General features: G+C 37.8%; 1 protein-coding gene across 17 annotated transcripts in view; it reads left to right on the top strand.

Moving 5' to 3' along the window:
* The window catches only part of TENM3 (teneurin transmembrane protein 3), a 2,420,957-nt gene that overhangs the window by 2,309,456 nt on the left and 88,069 nt on the right, over window positions 1–23,432 (top strand). For all 17 annotated transcript variants that reach the window (XM_070598205.1, XM_070598211.1, XM_070598209.1 and 14 more), the window contains 5 exons: window positions 1,432–1,642; window positions 2,074–2,175; window positions 2,367–2,561; window positions 3,653–3,853; window positions 9,919–10,104. In XM_070598205.1, coding sequence (XP_070454306.1) covers window positions 1,432–1,642; window positions 2,074–2,175; window positions 2,367–2,561; window positions 3,653–3,853; window positions 9,919–10,104 — 895 coding nt within the window. The remainder of the gene's footprint in view (window positions 1–1,431; window positions 1,643–2,073; window positions 2,176–2,366; window positions 2,562–3,652; window positions 3,854–9,918; window positions 10,105–23,432) is intronic.

Raw genomic sequence — 23,432 nt, 5'->3', positions numbered from 1 at the left:
ACTTTTCCTTAAATAGACCCCAATGAAATTCCATTTAAGGAATCTATTAGAAAGTAGAATATTGATGATTCACACATATAGTGCAGTAACCTTAATGATTAGTATATAGAGTACTGTCGTATACTTTCACCATAAACACACGCCTCAGGAGTAAAACAAAACTGGGTAAGAGCTTGTAGAAACTGAATTACTCTACTTTTAAGAAACTGTCATCTAACAAGTTTATTAAAACTACATTAGGGGGCTGGCCCAGTGCCATAGTGGTTAAGCTCACATGCTCTGCTTCGGCGGCCCAGGGCTCGCAAATTCAGATCCTGGGCACACACCTACAGACTGCTCATCAAGCCATGCTGTGGCAGGCATCCCACATACAAAATAGAGGAAGGTGGGCACAGATGTTAGCTCAGTGTCAATCTTCCTCAGCAAAAAACAAAAAACAAAAAACAAAACCCTACATTGTAAAGTCTTGGCAGTGTCTTTCAAATTCACTGCATTATCTCTAGTTACAAAATTTTACCCCACTATTACCAATCACCTTCCATAGTTTTAATTGTCTTTAAATTCTCCAGTTAAATTCTTTTAGCTACCCAATGTTCCAGATTAATCTTACTAAAACAAAAATTGAGTTTAATGATGACTGAGTTCATAATAATAATTGGGCATATTTACATTTGCTGCCATCCCTTCAGAACACTTCCACTGTTTAATTTTTTGACTTTGATTAAAGATGTGAAGGCATCTTGTTATATGTTTTTAATCTAACCATAGCTAAGTGAAAAACCCATGGAGTTTTCCGTGGTGCTTGGGGTGGTTACACCAGGGTCACAGAGAGGGTAGCGTGGAGTGGTGGAAACAGCCTGAACTCTGGAGCAAAGCGCCCTTGAGTTCGCATACCAGCTGCCTCAATTCCCAGATGTCTACCCTGCCCGAGCTCCTCCATTTCCTTCATCTTTGAAGTGTAGATATCATTGCCTTTCTAGAATAGTTGCTGTGAGGATCAGAAATAATCCTGGCACAGAGTAAGTATTCAAGAGTGGTTGTTACCACTTGAGAATTCAAGGAGAAGACCTTAAGACTTGATTTTCTAGTGGTGTAACTGAAATAAGGCTGCTGGGTTTGGAAAGTTATAGATTTGTGTTTATATCCCCAAGCTGCCTACACTCATCAAACTTTCCATCAGTCATAAGAATTAAACAGATTTGGAAAACATGTTGCCCAGTCAGGGAACACATGATCTGTGGCGTTTAGATACAACAGTGGGGCGCCGTGGGTAGTTTTCATGCTATGCAGAGAAGAGCTGTGAGTCGGGAACTGTTTTCTGACCATTCGTTTATTAGAGCAAAGGAGAAAAGTTGGTAAAAGAAAAGAGAGAAGCAGCCACAACGGTGATATTTCTGCCTACTAAGCCATTTCACTTGTCCTCATCCTCAGTACGACTTTGTCGAGCTCCTGGATGGCAGCAGGTTGATTGCGCGAGAGCAGCGGAACCTGCTGGAGTCGGAAAGAGCAGGACGACAGGCGCGATCCATCAGTCTCCACGAGGCTGGCTTTATCCAGTACTTGGATTCCGGGATCTGGCATCTGGCTTTTTATAATGATGGGAAAAATGCGGAACAGGTGTCTTTTAATACCATTGTTATAGGTAAGAACGGTCTTCAAAGCATATTTTCCAGGCTGCAGCCTAAACGCTGTGTTGAATAGAAACTAAATTATCTTCACCAACTTTGAATGACTCCTAGGGTGTTAGAGCCTGAGGGAAAATGGGAGAGATATTTTTAAATTGTTTATTCATAAATATGTGACAAACTATGAAAACCAGGAAGCACTGGGAGAAAATATTATTTGGAATTTATCTTGGAGGAGGATGGTGCATCGTGAAACACTTAAAAAATCTGCATTTGAAGTGGCAATGCTTTGCTTTATTGTTTGAAAGATCTAGTCTAAGTGAGTCCTTTTTTGGTTATGGAGCAAGCCATCCATGCCTCCTTCAACATGTGGCTACATGATGGGAACGTTTACCTTGTGCAAGAGGCAGGCTCTGCAACAAGTCTTCCTTCTTTCTCTATTCTTCAGAGTCTGTGGTGGAATGCCCCCGAAATTGCCATGGAAATGGAGAGTGTGTTTCTGGAACTTGCCATTGTTTTCCAGGATTTCTAGGTCCAGATTGTTCAAGAGGTATGCCAGTTAGATGCTTTTCTTAAGCCAATATGAATAAGCTGTAGGAACACGAGTAATTCAGAAAACTACCAAGACAGGAAAGAAAGGAGGGGAACTGGCCTACTGCTTGTTCCAGCGATGTCTCTTTTCTTTCAGGATCTTGATGGGAAATGTGGCTGTTAATTCTTCTGTCGTGTTTTATTTCACAGCAGCCTGTCCAGTGTTGTGTAGTGGCAACGGGCAGTACTCCAAGGGCCGCTGCCTCTGTTTCAGCGGCTGGAAGGGCACCGAGTGTGACGTGCCGACTACCCAGTGTATTGACCCACTGTGCGGGGGTCGTGGGATTTGTATCATGGGCTCTTGTGCTTGCAACTCAGGATACAAAGGAGAAAATTGTGAAGAAGGTAAACATGTCAATATTTACCGAAGCCTCTTGTTATCCTCATAAAGAAACAGATTATGTTTGTAATCTTTAGTTTGGCAGATGAATCTTTTATATGCTTCCTTATGAAAGTAATTTTGATTTCCATATTTATGGATGCACTGCTCTATTGACATTTTAACTGACACAAGGGTCAAAGACCAAAGAGCCCCTTTGCTCTTTTTTGGTAGTGTGGATAATTCTCTTCTTTTTTACTCTGAGAAGCTAAGCAAACATTTGTGTTTTGAAACCAACAGTGGACAGTGGACTATTGATTTTTTTTTACAGCCTTCCACATTGATGCCAGCTTCTAAATCTAGAATTTAGGCATCTCTAGAAAGAAAGAATATTGAACATAATATATTAGTGAAAAAAGTACGACATCATGAGTTTGTTCCAGAATTGTATATAATGAGCATAGTCAAGATGCTATCCTGTAAAGTGCAGTTGAATTGTTTTGTCAAAAAGCAGAAATCACCATTTCTGTTCTTCAATCAAATTGATTTTATTGATCTGCCCACACAAAGTAATGCAATTAAGTCTCTGGAATTAAATTTTCAGGCCATTGACCCTACAAGTGTAAAGTTTTATTGAGTCAAATTGCTAAATTAAATCTCGTCATTTAAAGCACATTAAAGTGAATTACGAGGGATAGAGAGTATGCAACTCATTTATTTCTCAAACAGTCTGAGGGTCCCATACAGCTGTCAGTACTCAGTGGTTGTGGATTAGGTCAGCTGATAGAGATTCTGTTATAGAGAAGCCAGTACTTATCATTCTCAGATTAGGCAGAACAGAGAGCCGTAGTCTGAAATCTCAAGAGCATATGTGTGTAATTCATGAAAATTACAAATCCTTGCAAGAGTCTCATTTACCTAAATGGCATGATTCTCAATGCTTTATTGTGTAATTCTTTGTATTTTCAGTAACAAGTTCTTGAAAATGGTAGGTAAATATTTGAGTATCCAAAATGTCCATATGAATGAGATTGAGATTTAATTCTTTGTTCTGCATGTACGGTGTATGCTATCTTGTAGATTTAATCATAAAATTGCTCTCTTTTCTTTACACCAGCTGACTGTCTGGACCCTGGATGTTCTAATCATGGTGTGTGCATCCATGGAGAATGTCACTGCAGTCCAGGATGGGGTGGCAACAATTGCGAAATACTGAAGACCATGTGTCCAGACCAATGCTCTGGTCATGGAACATATCTTCAAGAAAGTGGATCCTGCACTTGTGACCCTAATTGGACTGGCCCAGACTGTTCGAATGGTGAGGTCAATAAAGGCAGTGCAATTGAGTGCTTGATATTGTTGAGCTAAAGATTAAGAGATTTTGTTTTTTAAAGCACACGTTAAATTTAATATAGATTTTATTAAAGTGATTATAAGTATTAAAAGTCATGAAATTTAGTTGTCTTAAAAAAATAAAAGAAACAAGGCTTGGGCAATCTTGTCATTAAAATTTCTCCTTTAGTGTTATTGTAAAGAATAAAATTTTGTTTGTGTCAAAACTCTGTCTTCTTAACTCTCAAGGCCTGTGTACAGCTTGGGAATTTAAGCACATTATCTCATAAGCAGAGAAGCCTCAGTTAAAAAATTATTTGACAACATAAAGCTAAACATGATCACAATAAAGAGTATACATTTATAGATATTATGTGTATAATGGTTCAACACTGAGTTTCTAATTATAATAATATGATTATAATAGAACCAGCAAGTAGTAGTTTTATTCAGTCAGTCAAGTTGTTATTGAGCACCATCTCTGTGCATGGCATTGTGATAGGCCCTATAGGAATAAAAGCATAATGAATTATTCCTGCCCTCTAGAATAGTGGCTTTCAAATTTCTTGACCATGACCTACAGTCTTAAATACATTTTTACATTGTGACCTGGTGTCCATAACATGCATATGTCACATAGTTGAAACAAAAGCTTTACAAAGCGATACACACTGATACTTCTGTTGGAGTCTGTTCTATTTTTTTTAATGCTGGTTGCAACTCATGAATTAATTCCATGACCTACTCATTAGTCACACAGTTTGCAAAGATACTGTTCTAGTCTCAAAGATTACAGTTCAATTGAGAAGATAAGGTAAACACTCATGAAATACTTAGAAACCAGTACATTCCGTTTTGACATTTTATTGAGTGTTACATGGAATAATACACTAAATTCGATTGACGCTGGGAGGAGTGACCCTGCCTTGATGCATATTAAAAGTTTTCAAGGAGACTTTTATTAACATTTCTTGCCTTCTATTAGAGATTGCAGTTAGTGTTGATGGGGGGGAACATTTTTTGACTAGGGGAACAGTATTAGAAAGTACGTAAGAGCATGGACTCTGAAATCAGATTCTTGGGTTCATATCCAGTCTCTCCTACTTAATAGCTCAGTAGCCTTAGGCAAATTACTGTATACGTCAGTTTACTCATCTATAAAATGGATTTCATCATTAGACATTCTTCACAGAGATGTTGTGGGAATTGCTTGACTTGATGCATATGATGTACTAAGTACAATGCCTAGCCCAAAATAAATCCTAAATATAGCTGCCACCACCACCACCACTACGATTAGCAAAAATTCAACTGTGAGAATATCATTGTATACATAGGACAGTGAAGAAAAACTATTTAGAGGTAAAAATTGGGTTGGGCCCAATTATGGGGGACACAGTTTAGAAATGGTGGTTTAGACAATGGAGAATTCACTCATAATAATGATGTGCCCACTAATATGATGAGAATAGTATTCTTGGAGAACTGTCCTATCGATTATATGTCAGAGCGTGACCAGCGAGACTGACGGCTGGAAGGCAGTGGAGAGCTTTCCCAGAAGTGTCAAGTGATGAGAACGTGAATTAGTTTGGAGTTAGCAGAAATGAAAAGGATGAACCTGAAGGACATTTTCAAGGAAACATAGACAGGACTTGCTGAAAAACAGAATATAGAAGTTGTCGAGAAGAGCTGAAAGTCTGGAACAAGGGAGAGAGGGATTCGTGTGAATGTGTCTGAATGAGGCATGGTAGCTGGGGAGACGTGAAGCTCGGGGAGCAGGCGGGCTGCAGGGGAGGCGGTGGGAGGGTGAGTGTGAAATAGAGACGAGGATGAATTAGGTTTGGACGCAAACTGTCTGAGCAAAAATAATAGAAAAGAAGAATAAGAGGAGGAATAATGAGAAGAGGGAGGAAAAGAAAAAGTGGAGGAGAAGAAGAAATGGGAAGAACAGAGAGAGGAAGGAGGGGGAGAAAGGAGCAAGAAAAAGGGCACATTTTATTAGCAGTGTTGAGTAAATAAAGACATTCTGCATAAAGTCGAGATTCATGAAGGGGTCCGTCCACTCTTAATCCTGCCCACCCTGATTGGTTACCCTCTTCTTTGAACCCCTTTATTTAACTGTAAGTGTTAACTTACTGGAGGGACTCTGGAGCTGATCTCCCTGGGTTCAGATCTTGGACTGGCCATTCCCTAGCTGTAGGATGTTGGGCGAGTTATGTAACTTCTCTGTGCCTCAGTTTCTGTATCTGTAAACTGGGGGTAATAATAGTATTACCTTATACAATTGTCATAGAGAGTAAATGAGTTAATGTGTAAAAAGCACTTAGAATAGTGCCTTACACATAGTAAGTACTCAGTGAGTACTAACCATTAATAGAAGTAGCCGTGGTGGTGGTCGTAACAGTTGTGGTAGTGGAATTCCAAAGGCTAGTGCAGTTTGTCCTACTTAATTCCTCAGCAATTCAGAGGAGCTTCCACATAAAAGTATTTATTGGATATGGTTCCCCAAATGTGAAATCTATGAAATGCAAATTACTTCCTCTGTTCGTATAGCCCAATGGCATAAACCTAAATGAAATCTTGCTAGGTAGCTAATTAGCATGCTTATTTTAAGAAAAAAAAAAGACTAAGAATTTTTACAAATCAATCTTTCTTGGCATTTTGGGACACTTGAGTGATGTGCCTGCTAGATCATGTGCCATTCTTCACCTACTGCAAATTGAATCCTGGAAGCACAAACTGCAGAAAGTTTTGTATAGGCTAGTTTGTAGTATTGGTGGAAAACTTCTGTTGAACCATAAGTAGATGTCCTAGTTAAAGAGACAACTTATGAGTTTTCTTTCTTGCTTCCTTCCTCTCTCAATTCTGCTTCCTGCCTTTCCTCTTCCACCCCTCCCACCCTCCCTCCCTTCCTGCCTTTCCTCTTCCCACCCCTCCCTCCCTCCCTTCCTTCCTTCCTTGCTTCCTTCTTCCCATCCCTCCCTACTTCCTTCCTCTCTACCTCTCTCATCTTTTGGCCATACGTTTTTGGAGGCAGACAAGGTTTATAATGTCTATTACTGCTTCCTAGAAATATTAGTTGATTCAGATAGCTTGGATAACCAGAAACTTTTGTTGGAAAATGCATGACTGCTGGAGCAAATAACATGTATAGGATAAGTAAGAGTAAAAAACATAATAAATTGGAGGCTGGATTATAGAGGGCCTTTAATGTATCTCTAAAGAGATTTAGGAAATCATCACCAAGCAACCTTTATCAAGCATGGGTGTGTGGCATTATTTTAAAGAACACATTAACTTGTTTTTTCCTCCATTCTTAAAAATATATTTTATAAAATCAAAATAGGTATTTAGTTATTTCTGTTGAGTTTTTATTTACATCTTCTATAGTAAAAAGTGCATCTCAGAAAAAAATCCATTTAAAGTTTATGGATTAAACGTGTATAATTACCTGTATAGTAAACCTACTTATGCCTCCATCGGCAAAGTGGGCACAATAATACTATCTATAAAGTAATACTTGTTTGAAATGTTGTCTTTTGAATTGGTTTCCCACAATTATCCAAAGAAGAAAGGAATAGTGAAATAGCCCCTTTTTTGTTTCATATGAAGTTATTTAATACATTAACTGAATTATTTTATAAAGGATAGTTTGTAATTGATATTAAATAGCTCAAAAGATAATTCAGTCTTCATAAAATGATATTGCTATGAATAGCAAAAAAAGATAAATTTAATTAAAAGATTAAATTGGCTCCCAAAATCACATATTTATTTTACATATTTTGACAGATTTTCTTCATGCTGATGTAGTTACTTTGCTAGTTGAAAATCTAACTTTACTTGTCTGCAGAATGACTGTTTGGGCATCGTGAGCGAAGGTCTTCATGGCGTTCCTCTGCACCTCCCCGTACAAAACAGAAACCTGACATAGTAAACTCTCAGTACATGGAGTTGAATAATGAATATTGTACTCTTCTTTGGAAGAAAATAATTAAGCAGAGAAAAAACTTCATTAAACTTCGCTATTAGCTCCAAAAAGATAGAAAACTTACTTAGAATTATTAGTAAAGATCTCAAATATGCATATATTCATCTTGTGAAAATGTCTAGAATTGTGTGCCTCCCATTTATCTGCACGTTGCGTAGTTCTCAAAGTTGCAAAACATTATTGTCCATTTACATTGGTGACTTAAAGTTTACTAGCAGCATAATTCTGAATTTCTGACTAACTGAATCCGTAAAGCAAAACACTTTACCAGCCACCTCTTTTGTTGTTGCGGAATTGCCTTTCAAACGTCTAAATTCAATAAGAGAGTAGATTTTATACCTGAAGAAACATTTGGTTAAGCTGCTAAAAGAAGAAATGAATTCTTTCCATCAGAAAGTTTATAGGTTTGGAAGCAACAGAGCTTTTCTCTATCTTCATCAGCAGGTCGTCCATTAATTAGCCCTTCAATTCCACTTCAATTAAATTAACTCTAATTAATAAGTTCATTACAAAGATTGACGCACCTTGCTCAAAGCGAGTGTGCTAAATGCTGATAAACACCTTCATCCTAATGAAAAATTGATTAGATTGAATAAAAAGGGGGCCTCAGAAAGAAACCTCTCTCTTCTGGAGCTGCCTTGACGTTCCATTCCTCCGAAGTTAATCAAACCATCTTGGATCTCTTAATCAAAAATTTAATTCAAACAAGATAGAAAATGTGGCCTGAAAAAGCACATACCACTCTCTCCCAGTGAATAGTCCCAGCTCTTGTTTGTAAGAAATGTTACAACAATAGGGCCTTGAGAGGGTGTCTAAAGTTTTCAGCACTGTGAGGCAGCGAATTGTGGTGTCTGAGAAATGTCATTTGGACAATGAATGGGGAGGATAGGAGCATGTGACTACCACAACACTTACTATTTTTTAATTTAAAAATAAGGCGGTAGTCCCTTTTCTGTTCCTTAAAAATGATTTTAGGTGTTTATTGTTCATCTTTATTTTTGCGAGAAAACCAAAGCTAAACAATAATCTTACGCCCTTAGAAAAAAAGAGATAGTTAATTTTACTTCACTTTATGTGTGAAGAGTAAAAACTAAAATACCTTTCAACATTCTCTCTCTCTCTCTCAATTGGATCTAGTTAAATAAAGCTTTTAAGAAAGCTTTTTAAGAAAAAAAGTTACTCAGACACGTGAATTTTTTGTAAAGACCTACCCTGTGGCTGCAGTCGTTGAAGAACTTGAGTTGCTTGCGCTCCTTTCAGTAATCCTAGTAATTGAAAAGCCTTGTTTTTCAAGTGACAGAATCAGTAGTGATATAGAATATTAAACTGATTTTCTAATATTGTTTTGCTAAGCAATTTGTGTTGGTCAACAGTGCAAATTTGCTGAAGAGGAAAAACAACAATTTCTTTTGTTTAAGCATCGTATCTGTGTGTCAGAAGCAAGCTAATGTGCATACTATAATAGATTCTTTTTAATGAAAGTTTCTGAATATTGAAAAAATTTAAACCGTGGGATAAGAAATAACCCCTTTTCAATTCTTGCCATAGTGATGGCACCAACTCCTCTTAGATACCTGACATGCTTAGACACTGAAATATTTCATTAATTTTATATTAACGTGATGTGTGTGTGTGTGTGCATATGTTCTTGGCTGCCAAAAGATGCTCTCAGATACGTGTGTGTGTGTGTGTGTGTGTGTATTTTCCTCTCGTTAGGAATCATGTGTTCTGCTTTGTTAGTAGCCCGTGTGTGTGTGTGTGTGTAGGTATAGACACACACGTATAATACAGGAAACTAAAACAAAATTGTCATGTGTATTTTAGGCACAATTACAGCAGCATATAAAATTAAATGATGAATACGAAAGTAAACTGCCATTTGTAATTCTTAGTAATAGAGGCTGAAATGTACTTAATATACAAATACTCTTTATTGATTTTTCCGTGGTTTTGTTTTCCACCTTAACCAACTTGAATTTAAGATGTAGCTCTGCTCATTAATTCCCCTTCTCACTCCCCTCCGTTCTCCTCCCCGGCTCTGCCTCTTTTTTCCCATATAGAAATATGTTCCGTGGACTGTGGCTCCCACGGCGTTTGCATGGGGGGCACTTGTCGCTGTGAAGAAGCCTGGACGGGCCCAGCATGTAATCAAAGAGCCTGCCACCCCCGCTGTGCCGAACACGGGACCTGCAAAGACGGCAAGTGTGAATGCAGCCAGGGATGGAACGGAGAGCACTGCACCATTGGTAGGCCCGCTGCCCTTCTCTCTCTCTCCTCCGCGTCCGGTTAACGAGCTCGCATTGTTTGCTGCTCTTCAACTTGGAAGAGCTGATTTCTTCCAATTAATTTTCACTCATCTTTCTTAAAAAGGAATTACTTTTTACATAAGGATATTGTTTTACAATGACAATTCAGTTGTTTTTAGCATGACTGTCACAAGTGTGAAGTATAAGAATTCTTTATTCGTTGTTTTTTGATGGCCACAAAGGTTGATGCACAGAAAGATGATTTCATTTCTTCCTTGTACATAAGCTTTCACTGCATTTTGCTTTCTGGTGTTCCGTATGGCCATTGCATAACAGCAGTATTTTTTACTGTAAGAAATGGGTCCAGATATGTGGCCTTTTTGGCTTCTGTAGATTTCACAATCACACATCTTAGCACTTGTCTATATATTTGAGTCTCTAAAAAAGACTTTTTTATGACTTTTTATGACTTTATTTTGTAGTACCACAAGAAATAGAGTAAAATACACAAGTCTAGCTGTTCTTAAATTTATATGCTTAATACTTCTTAAAATACGATGACGCTTGTGAACATCTGTTGGTTAAATAAAACAATCAAATAGGTGTTTAAGATCAACGATAGTACATAAATGGTACTTAGATGGATACAGAAGTGTCCAGAACATATAGAGTACCATATTTTCAAGATATTCAGTGCCTGTCCTTTTACTATCTGAGTCACTGAAATTAAAACATTTAATTAAAGAAAATACAACAAAAATAAGTAATAAATTTCTACTTCGTTTCAGTGAAAGTGTACAATATTAATTATAAGCGGCACAGTCCTATGAAAATTTCATAATTTGAGGTACGATGTTTCTCCACATTGTTTTCTGTCCGCGGGGGTGAATTTGGTAAAAGCTTTTGGGGGCACTCTTGATACCTTAAACAATGTCTTCTTCCAATGCGTCTGTAAGTATTATGTACTTCACTTTTTTGCTTATAGGAATTGGTTAGCCAGGAATTTTTTCATGGGAAAATTGAAATCACATACATCTTATAAATTGTCACAATTGTATCTTTACAAAACTTTAAGTAAAGTTCTTTGTAATCTAATTGACATCTGTTTCAAGGGTCCCACTACCACGCCCACATGTGGCAATCCACTGGAAGGGCTCACTGGACTCAGCATGGTTGTGCTCCTGGCTGTAGTAGTTATCAGTAAGGGAAAAGATCCAACAAGCGGTGTCTGGAGAAATCCACGCACAGGCTTCCTATGTTCCTTCTCTCCCACCAAAGAGGTCACGTGGAGCATGCTCCTTTCTCTAGCAGTGAAATGAATCAACGTGTGCATTGTTTCCGCCCTGTTTGAGACTTATAGTTAGAGGTCTTTATTTGGTTTGCTCAAAAGGTGCCCTTCATCAGCTACAACCACCAAAATTCCAGACTCTCCAAAGAAAAGCACGCGTTTAGTGCTCTAGGGTGGGCGAAATAACCTTATCAGTGTAGGGAGCATCCAGCTTTCCAGATGCCAGCCAAGCGTCAGCCCTGCAAACTTAGAAAGTTTGTGATGTCAACTCTTACCTGCAAAAGATCCTTAGGGTCTCACTTGTTGGATGTGGGCTTACTGCCTACAATTGGGGAAACGTCTAGCTTGTAATGAGGTCAAGTGCAGATGCAGGCATCCACAGTGTGTGCAGTGCTCGTCTCCACGATTCTGATATGGCTTTCCCCTCCTCTACTTTTTAAGAGAGGCTTCCTAGGGCCATGGCTGCCACTTGTTCATGTGAACTATGTTAAGGCAGAAAAAAGTTGACAACCACAGTTTGTGTATCATTCAGGGGACATACAGAGGTCAATGCAATATCCTCATGGCCAAACAGCTCCATACCCAAAGACCAGAATGGCAGAGTCAGGGCAGGAAAAACATGCTTCTAATCATACTTGGTTGTATTTTATGACCCACCATCCCCATGCCCTGTCAGAAGTGAATTGATTCTAGCTGGGGGGAAAATGTTATATATTTCACTATACATATCCTAGGAAGTACAACAAACACGTGAATATATAGCTTATAAACAAGGAAACATACTATAAAGTTGTCCATAGGCACATTTAACTTGCCAACCAACGGTCACTAAACAAATCGTTCTGTTGTTGTCCTCGCTGACCTTGGCGATATCACATGCTTCGTTCCCCACAGACGAGGTCTTCCTGAACAACTTTTCAGTTGTCCGAGAACAAGTAGGATTTTTGTTAGCAGCAGGTCTTTTTATTAAAATTTAACATATCTTGCTGGGGTTGTTAACAATTCCGTTTTCTATTGTTTCATTTTATTTTGTTGCCTTTATGCTCCATATGTGTAACAGTGTGGAAATAAAGGCCCTGCTTCATTTAAAAATAAATCTTCGAAGTGAACCTTTTAAAAGATGTAGAGAACCCTTAAATCATTGTTTTGCTCCTTTATGCTGTTAGAACTGGTTATTCCAAATTTTGACATCTGAAGGTCCCATTGCTTTTCCCCTGTCTACTTACTACCTGTGTATTTGTCCACAATGATGCCTAAGGGGCCAATTTAAAAGAGGCCTTTGTGAGCCACTGATTAAACAACCCGGGAAACTACTGTATGTTTTCTCATTTGGGATAGTTACTGTTCTGTGCATTTCCTCTCAATTTCAACACTTACGCATTTGGCTGAAAGAAGCTGCCACTTTATGAAAAAATACTCATAAATCAGCAAGATTTTTTTCCTTTCTGCATATTATGTGCCATCTCATTGAATACAAACAGGGAGGTTAATTGAAAGAGAGATGGAGGAGAAATTAAACAGTTAGAAGCAAACCAAAGTTCCCAATAGAAAGCAAAGAATGTTCTTCATTAGTCATCTTACTGTCTTCATAAATGGTTCATGCTTTCATAAAACCATAGGCATTTTGATAGTAAAATCGGTTATGAATTTAGAGTATTTACTGAGCACCCTACCTACCTAAAAGGATTCCAGTCTGATATTTTTGTTAGTGTTCATATTTTTCTCTCGTTATGAATCATGTGTTCAGCAAGTTAGGCATATTCATCTGCAGGTTCGTTGTTCCAAGTCCTTCTCCTTTCTTGGGTTCGACTTTGACTAGTGTTTTATGCAGATGGGAAATGAAACAAAGGGAAATCTACTTTTAGCAATATTATGATTAAAATAAATATTTCTCTCTTCCTCCCCATAAAGGCATTTATGATCATCGAACCCATTCATAAATAAAGAGAAATTACATGATTGAACCACATCAAATAAGCACCAGCAATTATTACTAACATAGTCTAATAGTACGTGCTTAACTAACATAATATCCTTTGTATGTGACCATCCTACAGAAAGGTCAAATGATTATCATACTCAGGTTCTTACCTTTGTTTTTCACGAGATAAGAAAGATGTAAGAATATCTAGAGGATCCAAAAGCAAGTTAAAAATACATTAAATATCATTAAGTGTTTTATAAATGATAGTTGGCATAATCAAAATATTGCATAGCCAACTCTGTATAAAAAAGCTTGAACAGTTCTGTTATTGTGAGAGTTGAGGTGAATCAAAGTCAAATCTGTGAACTGGAAGATACTGTCTTGGCCTAATTCAATAAATTCACTCTTAATGTATTTAACTGGAACCAAAGTCTATAACGACATAAAGGCAACTCAGTTGCTTGGCTCTCTCTTCTCTTCTTAGGAAAAGAGGGGGAAACTGCAAGCTTATTGGCCTGTGGCTGGAGTTAATTGGCCATAGAAGCAATGTAGATGCCATACCAGCCTCTGCTGAACAGATGTTTGTGGCCGGAATCAATAACTTTTAAGTGCAATACTAACTAAATATCCTGGGCAATGATACATTCTAATTTGGAGTATTACTAACTTGTAGCCTCCACAAAAACCATTCTTTTCAGCATTAGCTGAAAAAATTTGCCTCAGAGCCATCCATTTGTATTTGAGAGCATTGGATGCTATAGATGAGATTGTGACCAGAAGGGAGTGGAAAGCTGGGAGAAGACCGAATAACACATTTGGTTATTATCTACCCGAGGGTCGTTATGAAGGTAAAGAAGGCTCAGAGCTCTGTAGATGGGGGAACTGTCTTCTGGAGGCTGACTGGCGTTTCCCATTTCTCCACAGACAGAAATGGAGAAAATGTGCTTAAAGTGTTTAAATGTTGGTTAGACATAATGAGGAACCTCAGGCTGGAAAATATATTTAAATCTTGGAACAAGCTCCTGAAGAAATTTTTGAATCCCCAGTCCAATAAGCTTTAGCAATACCGCAGTTCCTTAAATGTGAAACATTGGAGTTTCTGTTTGTTCTTTTTGTTAGTTTGAGGAGTGTTTTAGGAGGGGAGTATTTTTAAGTTCCTTCCACCCATTATCCCAAAAGATTAAGTCTCTTGAGAAGTGTCCCTATCTGAAGGACCCTTTGAGATCTTCTGCAATTCTAGAATTTCTTAATTATTGATCATTTCTGCTCTATTTGGAAAATTACTGGATTTAAGCATGAGGTTCCCTTTTTATTCTCAATTTCATTTAACTTTATTTTTATTTTTCCTGTGACATTAAAAAATGGGCATCACCTTCACTTTTTCAGATGACTTGGGGTCCATTTGGTAAGATACTGCACTTCGCATGCTCCCATTACTTTTCATTTGTTAATTAGTTCATTTCTTTGTCCGTTAGGCAATTATTGAGCATCTCATCTATGATATTTGACTACTACTTCTTCTGAAAGTCACTGTAACAATGAAAAAAGCATGGGCTTTGAAATAAAAAAAGACATGTTTTCAAATCAGTTCTGTGAATTATTCACTATAACTTCTATCTTAACCGTTCTTAGCCTCAGGGCTTTTTTTTCAAATGTAAAATAGCTGTAATAATACCTATCATATGAGATTTGGGAACAGAATACTCTGTTTAAGGGCTTTTGGAATTTGAACACTTGCTGCAGTGTTTACATAGTGAGTGACCTTGGGCAAGTCATTTAACCTCTCTGAGTGTTTCTTCATATATGAATATTATGTACCTGATAGGGTTGTTAGAATCAAATGAAATACTAGAATGTAAATCACTTATTATAATGCCTAGCCTATAGCGTTCAGGAAATTATTGTTTTAGTTTTGTTCTTAAGTATAAATGAGACAAACTGCAACCCAGACAATGTTTTGGGTGAGTTTAAAAAAAAAGTTTTTTAAAAAAAGTAAAGCAAAACTGCTGTCCAACGAATTTGCATCAGAGAGTTAATGAAATTTCCATTTCATTGTTATAAAATGTAACCCAGTCTCAGCATGGATACAGCTTAACAAGAAGTTGGTATGTTTGGCTTGGGGGTTAGAGAGGTGTTGCTTTTTAAAATGATGGTGAAAGAAAGGTGGAGTCTATTGTGGTGCCTTTCTTCTGGTAATGTCTCAAACACCGAGTTGTTTATTGAGCTACATTGATTTTCATGTACTTTCAGGCAATTCAAATGGAAATTTGGCCTAGGGGAAATCCTAATTCCTTTAAGCTACAAAAGATCAGCTATTTGTTTTTATTCTAATTCTTTAGTACATTGGGAAACAAGATCATTAATGATCACAAAGACACGCTTTGTTTGTTCAGACAGAACGTAGACATACAGTACTCAGCATCCTTCTATTAAATACCATGGTCGCTCTGGGCTTTGGGGTGCTGGAGATTAGAAATTGAAAATGAAATACACGCAGCTGGGGAGTTATCTGCCAAACAGTATAGGGGGGAAGAGAGAGAAAGCTCGAAACCATACCAGTGTGGACAAGGCAGCGGGTTTTAATTCGTATCTCAGGATGATGGTAAAAGATTAGTGTTTCAGCTGTTAAATAAAAGAACAGGTGACAGTTTTGAAAAAGAAAAATGACCACTCTGATAAATACTTGACTTAGACCACAAAAATCAATATTCTTTGTAACTTTTGTAATGTTCCCAAATTGGGAATCATATTCATAATAATACAGAACATAGAAATTCTGAAACTACCTTTTTACATTTTTCTTCAAATTTTATAATTCCTTCTGAACAAGGGTCCCACGTTACACCTGCAAATGATTACTCTGGGAGACATTTGGATTCACATCTGTCAGTGTGATATAGTAGTTAAGAAATAGGTGTCTAGTGCCACCTGCCTAGGTCCCTGATCAGGCCAGCGGCGAATTTACTGTGAAGCTGGTGAAGCTTAAGCATTAGAGCCCCTCACTTGCACAGGCCCCTTTTAACATCTTGCAAGAGGACCACAGATTTACATGGTCATATGTTAATATGAAATTTGCACATCAGTTAAGTCGTTTGTCTCTCTTCACTCCAACCTCCTTTCCAGCACACTTTTCCTTGTGTAGAATGACATTGGAGTGACCTTGGGCACTTTGAGGATTCAGCTAAGGAGAATTTGAGCTGGGGTACGTTTAGTTTATATTTAATTGGATATGTTTATGAGGTGTGAAATCACTGCTGTCCGTGGGGGTTATTGCTAGCCGTCCAGGAATATTCCTGCCACCCACTGACTCACCTGGTGACATGAAAGTTCAGGGTCAGAGAGTTAAGAAGCCATGAATTTGTCCTGTGAAGCCCTGCACCACAAGTAAATAGGGAGTGGAGGAGGAATAAGGTTTGAAATGTATGGGAACAGAAGTTAGTCTGTGGAAAATTTTTCTTGTCATCAGATACGTTGTAAAATGCCAATCAAATTGGAAGTTTTCTCCTGTCAGAAATATACTTGCTAATGGAACTTAAACAATTATAAATTTACAGTAATTTTCTCTTTTTGACAAGTATTTCTTTTTTTGAGGAATTTATCAGAATTCCTATATTTTTAGGGCACAAACCCATCGCAGTACTGCAAAACTGAGTTCATCAGTGTGTGAAGTCTCATGTGTTATGCATCCCAGTGTATCACTGAATCATATGAACATTCTAGAAAAAGATTTCTTGCTTATATGACCTGAAATACTGATATTGACAAAGATAACATGAAACTCATAATATTCTATGAGGACATCACAACAAAGTGGTTAATGAATGTCATCAATTCAAAGACTATTTGATTAGTTTATTACACAATAAAGTCTTCCCAAATCTGACAGTAGTGCCAAAAATTTACATGACATTACTAATAGCAAATTTTGAAATCAAATGAGACTTTTCTAAACTATCAATAATGAAAATCATATTAAATAATCACAATGAATAAAGACTAAATTATCTTTCTATTCTCTCTATAGAAGATATTACAAAATTTTTGTCTTATAAAGAGGCAAAGAGTAAATATAGCCCAAAAATATAAGAAAAAAACTCTTATTAGAGACATCAGTCACTTAATAAAAAGTGTTATATGGTTTTTCTGATATTTGGGGTGTTTATTAGCATCAAAATTATAATTTATTGTGATTTCTTTTCTCATTCTAAATAATTACTCACTTTTGAACCTAATTTCGTGTTCATAATTTGGTATTCATTTTATTAAAGAGGGCTCCCCAAGTTGTATAATTTCAGACCCACAAAACCTGGATCTGCCTCTGTTCCCAGTTCTATTGCTTAATAGCTGTGTGATCTCGGGGAAATCAGTTGAGCTCTCTGTGTCAGTTTCCTCGTCTATAAAGTGGGAATAAATAGTACCTACCTCATAGAGTTGCTGGGGGTATTAAATGACTTAAAACACGTAGAAGAACCCTTAGAACAGTATCTGGCACCAAGAAAACATCATATAGATGTTACTTATTGTTACTGCTGTCGTTGCTAGAGTATTTGGACGGAAATACATAAAAAATTGACTGGGACTGATTCTTCCCTAAGTCTTGTCTTTAGGCAGAGAAATTAGCCAACAGAAAAACGTGCTGGTTACAAACCTACTATTCCCTTCCACTTCCTGACACACTGGCAGTGTGGACATGGATGCCTTGAGATTTGTCATATACAGTGAAGGGTGGGTCATCAGGGGTCAGTGGGCATGGAGTTCATGGAAGGAAAGTGTCCGAAGCTGACTTGGTTGGCAGTGAAAATCCAGACGGGCTAAACCACCTCCCATGAAGTGTGCAAAAAAGAGAACTTCTTAATGTCCTTCCTGGTCTGCAGTCCCAGTGACTCTGAGTAATTTGATGTGACGGAAAGGATAGCGGTTCCTGAGAGAGCGGCTGGAAGCCCCCTTCAGGGCTCACTGGGTATCACCCATGTTCCGAAAACCAGGCTGGTGTTTACATGTCTATTTCTTCCTTTGAGAGTCCGTTAGTATCCATTTGGGGCCTCTCAAAATTATTTTTTTCATTTTAGTCTAATTTATTCAGTTCACAGTTTTATATGCAATACTTTATCCCTTGTAATCCCTTCAGAAATGGTATTTTTTTAAATGAGGTCACTTAGTCTCCTCTTTTTTAAAAATGCAATGCTGGTTTCTCTGACCTTCCTGAAGGATGGAGGCCCTGTTTTGTTAGGTTGTCAGTGCTCTCTCTACTCGGTTCCAATATTGGTTAAACTATCACAGAGGTAATGTTTATTTTACTGGTCAGTTAACAATGTTCCATTTTGTTTCGTTTTTATGAAGAAGTGCATGGATAAGGGGGCATGTTGTTTGCGGTGATGGTAACTAGCCAGCTATTGCGATGTTTTAATTCATCTATCCTTCAGGCGGTTTTTCTCTTCACTATATAAACTGTTCTTTTGTGTTAGTTGTTTTTCTTTACATACACCAATTAGAGCATAAAAGAACATGAAGGCACCGGTTCCATTTAGTTGCAGCCAACATTGCACGCAATGGCAGGTCACACTTTAAGCTAAATTATTTGTCTTTCACTCATTGTTCAGTAACCTTTTGAGTGAGAGAGTAATCAGCCAACCAAAACCAATTTAGTGGTCTAAATTTGAAACCGGTCAGTTTGACTGTGTTTCTGTCATATTTTGGTCTTAAATACTACACATCAAGGTTTTTGAATCACTCTTCTTCTCTGCAAGCTTTGACAATCCATATCCCATAAGGCTTCAGAGTTGTTACTCATTTTGACTCTTCTCCCTTTTTGCAAAGCGCTTGCAGCTCCAACTTTGTAGCATTGCACCCTCCCTTTTCTTGGTAACCTGCCTGTACGAGTCCCATCATGTCCCAAGCGCCCCATTAGAATTATACCCCACATCATACATACTTACATCCAAAAATTGTGTTTTCCATTTTTCAAATCAGACAAGTCCTCGAGAAAGTTGGGATTAGAATCTTCACGTAACTTTTGCACCTGATTGCCTGTGTTTTCTTCAGTACACTCATAGTCCCGAGGGCCATCTTGATAAATGTTCCCTCCTCATGTTGGTGATTTATTTCCCTAGGCATCAGTTTCTTTTTTTTTTTTTTTAAAGATTTTATTTTTTTCCTTTTTCTCCCCAAAGCCCCCCAGTACATAGCTGCACATTCTTCGTTGTGGGTTCTTCTAGTTGTGGTATGTGGGACGCTGCCCCAGCGTGGCTCGATGAGCAGTGCCATGTCCGCGCCCAGGATTCGAACCAACGAAACACTGGGCCGCCTGCAGCGGAGCGCGCGAACTTAACCACTCGGCCACGGGGCCAGCCCCACTAGGCATCAGTTTCTTTACTCCTAAGAATGGGAGTAACTATGGCATAAACAACGTAGACCGTTGGCATCAGAGATCTGAATCCCCTTTTGCTCTCTCCTGTCTTCCTGTGGAAATTTATCCTCGCTCAAGACAGAGGCAGCCTCCTGAAGCTGAGTGAAGAGTCTGAAACCACGTGGCAGCAGTGGTACTGAGAGGGAAATCGCAGCAAGGGCTGTATTGTTTGGGAAATGTTCAATGTGTTCTCTACTTTAGAAAAGGGGTATTTTTTTAGAACTTCTAAAATTCAATTCTGGGATAGACCCAGATTTAACATATGTCTTTCCATTTAGGTGATTTACACATAGCTTATGAGGATGAGAATTTTGAGTTCTTCAGAAGAAAAATGCCTCACATCCTTCAGAGTCATACGATAATGAGTTCTATACTATGGCAGTTATTGTACAGATTTTCTGTTCAATCTACCTCCTGTGGTATGACTTGAATCCCAGTAGCTACCATAAATTAAGCTTATTCCTGCTCAGCTTACTGGAAGGCCCACAGGCTTTCGGGGCAGCCGTGTTGTGGAAAAAAAAATGGAGGGTTAAATCCACTGTCATTTTTCTAAAATGGGAACCATATATAAGAAAACACTAGGGCCAGCCCAGTGGTGCAGCAGTTAAGTGCTCACATTCCGCTTCAGCGGCCGAGGGTTTGCCAGTTCCGATCCCGGGTGCGGACATGGCAACGCTTGGCAAGCCATGCTGTGGTAGGCGTCCCACATATAAAGTAGAGGAAGATGGGCATGGATGTTAGCTCAGGGCCAGTCTTCCTCAGCAAAAAGAGGAGGATTGGCAGCAGATGTTAGCTCAGGGCTAATCTTCCTCAAAAAAATAAAAAAAAGAAAAGAAAATACTAATTGTATTGTTTCGTGCTCATTAGTTGTTATTGAAATAGGCCTGATTTCTTTAGTCTTGATAAACCAGATTCCTTCCTTTCTTACTGTCTTGTGTTTATTTTCTACCATGAACTTAGTGGTTTTCTAGCCAGTTTTTTTTTTAAGTCTTTCAGAATAATTTACTGTGTAGGTGCTCTGTGTCTTAGGGGAAAAAATTATAAATTATGATTTTTCCCAAGGAAATTTTTGAATCTGTTAATTTGAATTAAATATTATATGCTGTGACAGATTTTTAAAATATGAGTATGCCCAGGCCTACGATTTCCTTTTTGCTTCCTTAAACCTCATTTCTCATCTTAAGTCAATTTAAGTTGTTTTTTAACAGTTTATGGAGAGACATGATATCTGAATCAGTTAAGATTCTTGTCACATTTGTATTATGTTGTATTAAAAGCCTGATGTGTTCCTTTAATAATGTACTAGAGTATCTTTTTCAATTTGGAACATTTCATTGATTTGCATCTTTTAAAAACCATCTAAGACCTTAATTTCCAACAAGATCTGGGATACAGGAGGTTATAAAACTCAATTGACTGGATATACAATTTAACCAGAACTAAAGATAAAAAATGCTCCTTTCAATTCTTGCCAAGTTCATCAGAAGCCTTTTATTGAGAAGTTTAGATCCAAGGCATTTGGGAGTGAAACCAGGTGCAAAATAACATATTGTCAGCTGTTTTACAATGTTAGCAAGGAAGAGAAAGATTATAAGAAGTTCCAGATTATAAATATGTCACATTCTTCCTCAGACTCAAGCCAGGTAACTGGAGAATGGCAGCCAGCTAGTCAAGTGTTAGTATGGATTTTAAGTAATTTTCATTATATGCGGAGATCCTTATTACCTTAATGGAGTAAATTAAAAGGCAGAACTTTGCCTTCAGTTTAACATGAGTGGAAGAATTAAGCCCACAATTTTAAGGAATATGATTATTCCTTGCCACAATTGTATATATGTATCCTTTCAGTGGCAGAATTTATCTCTGTCGTTTCTGGAATATGACAAATTGGAAATAGCCTCTTTTCATCTTAAAAGAGTTCCTTTTCCACCTACCTGTTTTTAAAATACAAGTTTGGTTATTTGTTAGTCCGTACAAAAGCCATGGCTTTTCTCCCTGGTCATATTTAACATATTTTATTCACAGATTATGGTGTGACTAGAGCCAATTTTTTTCTATTGCTCTTCTTCATGATAGGTTCACTGACCCTCTCCTTTTTGAGTGCCTCTTTAGTGAAGCTGGAAAACAGCTGTCTGAAATATGGCTATTATTTCTGGGGTTTAACAGACATGTGCCTTAGATAAATTAAGGGGCACTCAAAGGAGGTCCGTAAATATGAATACTTTGCCAGCTGCTTTACCATTAAACTCTGTTGGTTGAATGAAATTAGTAAATAATTATGTTGGTGGGGAATCTAGTATATCCAAATGTAATATACTGTCTTCCTTTAACAACAGAGCTTAATTTTTTCCTATGTACCAAATTAGTTTTTAGGGTAATCTACATTGCAAATTGGCCGATTTGCATTAAAACTATGCCTACTTGTTCTGATTTGTCAACACCTCTTTTTTAAAAAAGTCTTTAACATTAAGCATGGGTGGGTAAGACCATCTGCTTATGGAGCTTGCCTGCAGCTCCATCACTTAACACATGAGACAGGTTACAGCTGTTTAATTGTTATGATACTGAATGATTATCGTTCTATCCAGAATTAATATTTATATATGTATGCATAGAAAGCATGTGGTTAAACATAAGTGATCTAGTTGTGAATTAATGGCATTAGGTATTCTTTATTTAGTCCCCACATGAACAATGAAGTGTAAAATAATGCTTTTCACATACTCTCCAACTCTTGACTTTTAAGATGGGTCCTCAGTAGTGATTATTATGCATATGAGTAATCCGCTTCAAATACCGAATACGCTGATGTATGCAAGGAAAAAATCACCATATAGCTGCCATAAAAAGCAGAGAGAGAACTATCTATGTGGTTATTGCACATACCCTAACTCTTTCTGGTCCCAAAAAGCATTACCTCTGAACTGTGGCCAGCGTAGGTACAAGCCACATAGTAAAAGCCTAGATGTGCAATTCCGATGGCGTGTACCAACATGTCACCCACAGCAACGATGAAAAGCTACTGGGAAAGCTTTTCTCAGCCAAGGGCCGGTTTCCATCTGTATTTAGGAATGGTGACACACAAACCTACAGCATTCTGCCACAAAAGTTAGCAGTATATATTGTCACATCTGCTCAGTACATTTCGTAATGAAAAATAGAATGAAAATTTTTTGGCAAAATTGTAATATAAGGAAAGGGATATGCATGTAAAATAGGATAATTAAATGTCTTTGTTTCTAAGTAGTTCCTGTAAAAGTGACTTGTATTTCTGAATTTATGAGCAGATTTTACAGATATTTACAGGGAAATTTATACTCCTTTAGATAATATTAATTTACCTTGCTCAAATAAAATTACTAATGAGGGAATGCAAAATACATAAGGACAAGTTGTGATGTGTTCTTTATTCCTAAAAGCTGAATCACATTTTGATGAGAATTGTGTGTCTACACCAGCGAAGGGTTTATGTGAGACAAAGAATAAGAAAGCTTCCTGACACAAAAGTGGAGTGTCCCCACTCTTGGAACTAGCCAGTTCATATAAAGAATGTTCCCATTAACAGGAGTCTATCTCGAAGAGATGGGGCAGGAGGGGGCTTTTCTTGGCATGACTGGGGCAGAGCGGAACTCATGGCTTATGAAAACAGATCATTGGCAGTCCCAAGACGCTTTGCTTAAAGTCAGATTTCTTTCTTCATAGTCTCTTGA

Source organism: Equus przewalskii, chromosome 28 (genome assembly GCF_037783145.1).
Source record: "Equus przewalskii isolate Varuska chromosome 28, EquPr2, whole genome shotgun sequence".
In the NCBI taxonomy this organism is placed as follows: Eukaryota; Metazoa; Chordata; class Mammalia; order Perissodactyla; family Equidae; genus Equus; species Equus przewalskii.
This window is presented reverse-complemented; position numbering and strand designations above follow the sequence as displayed.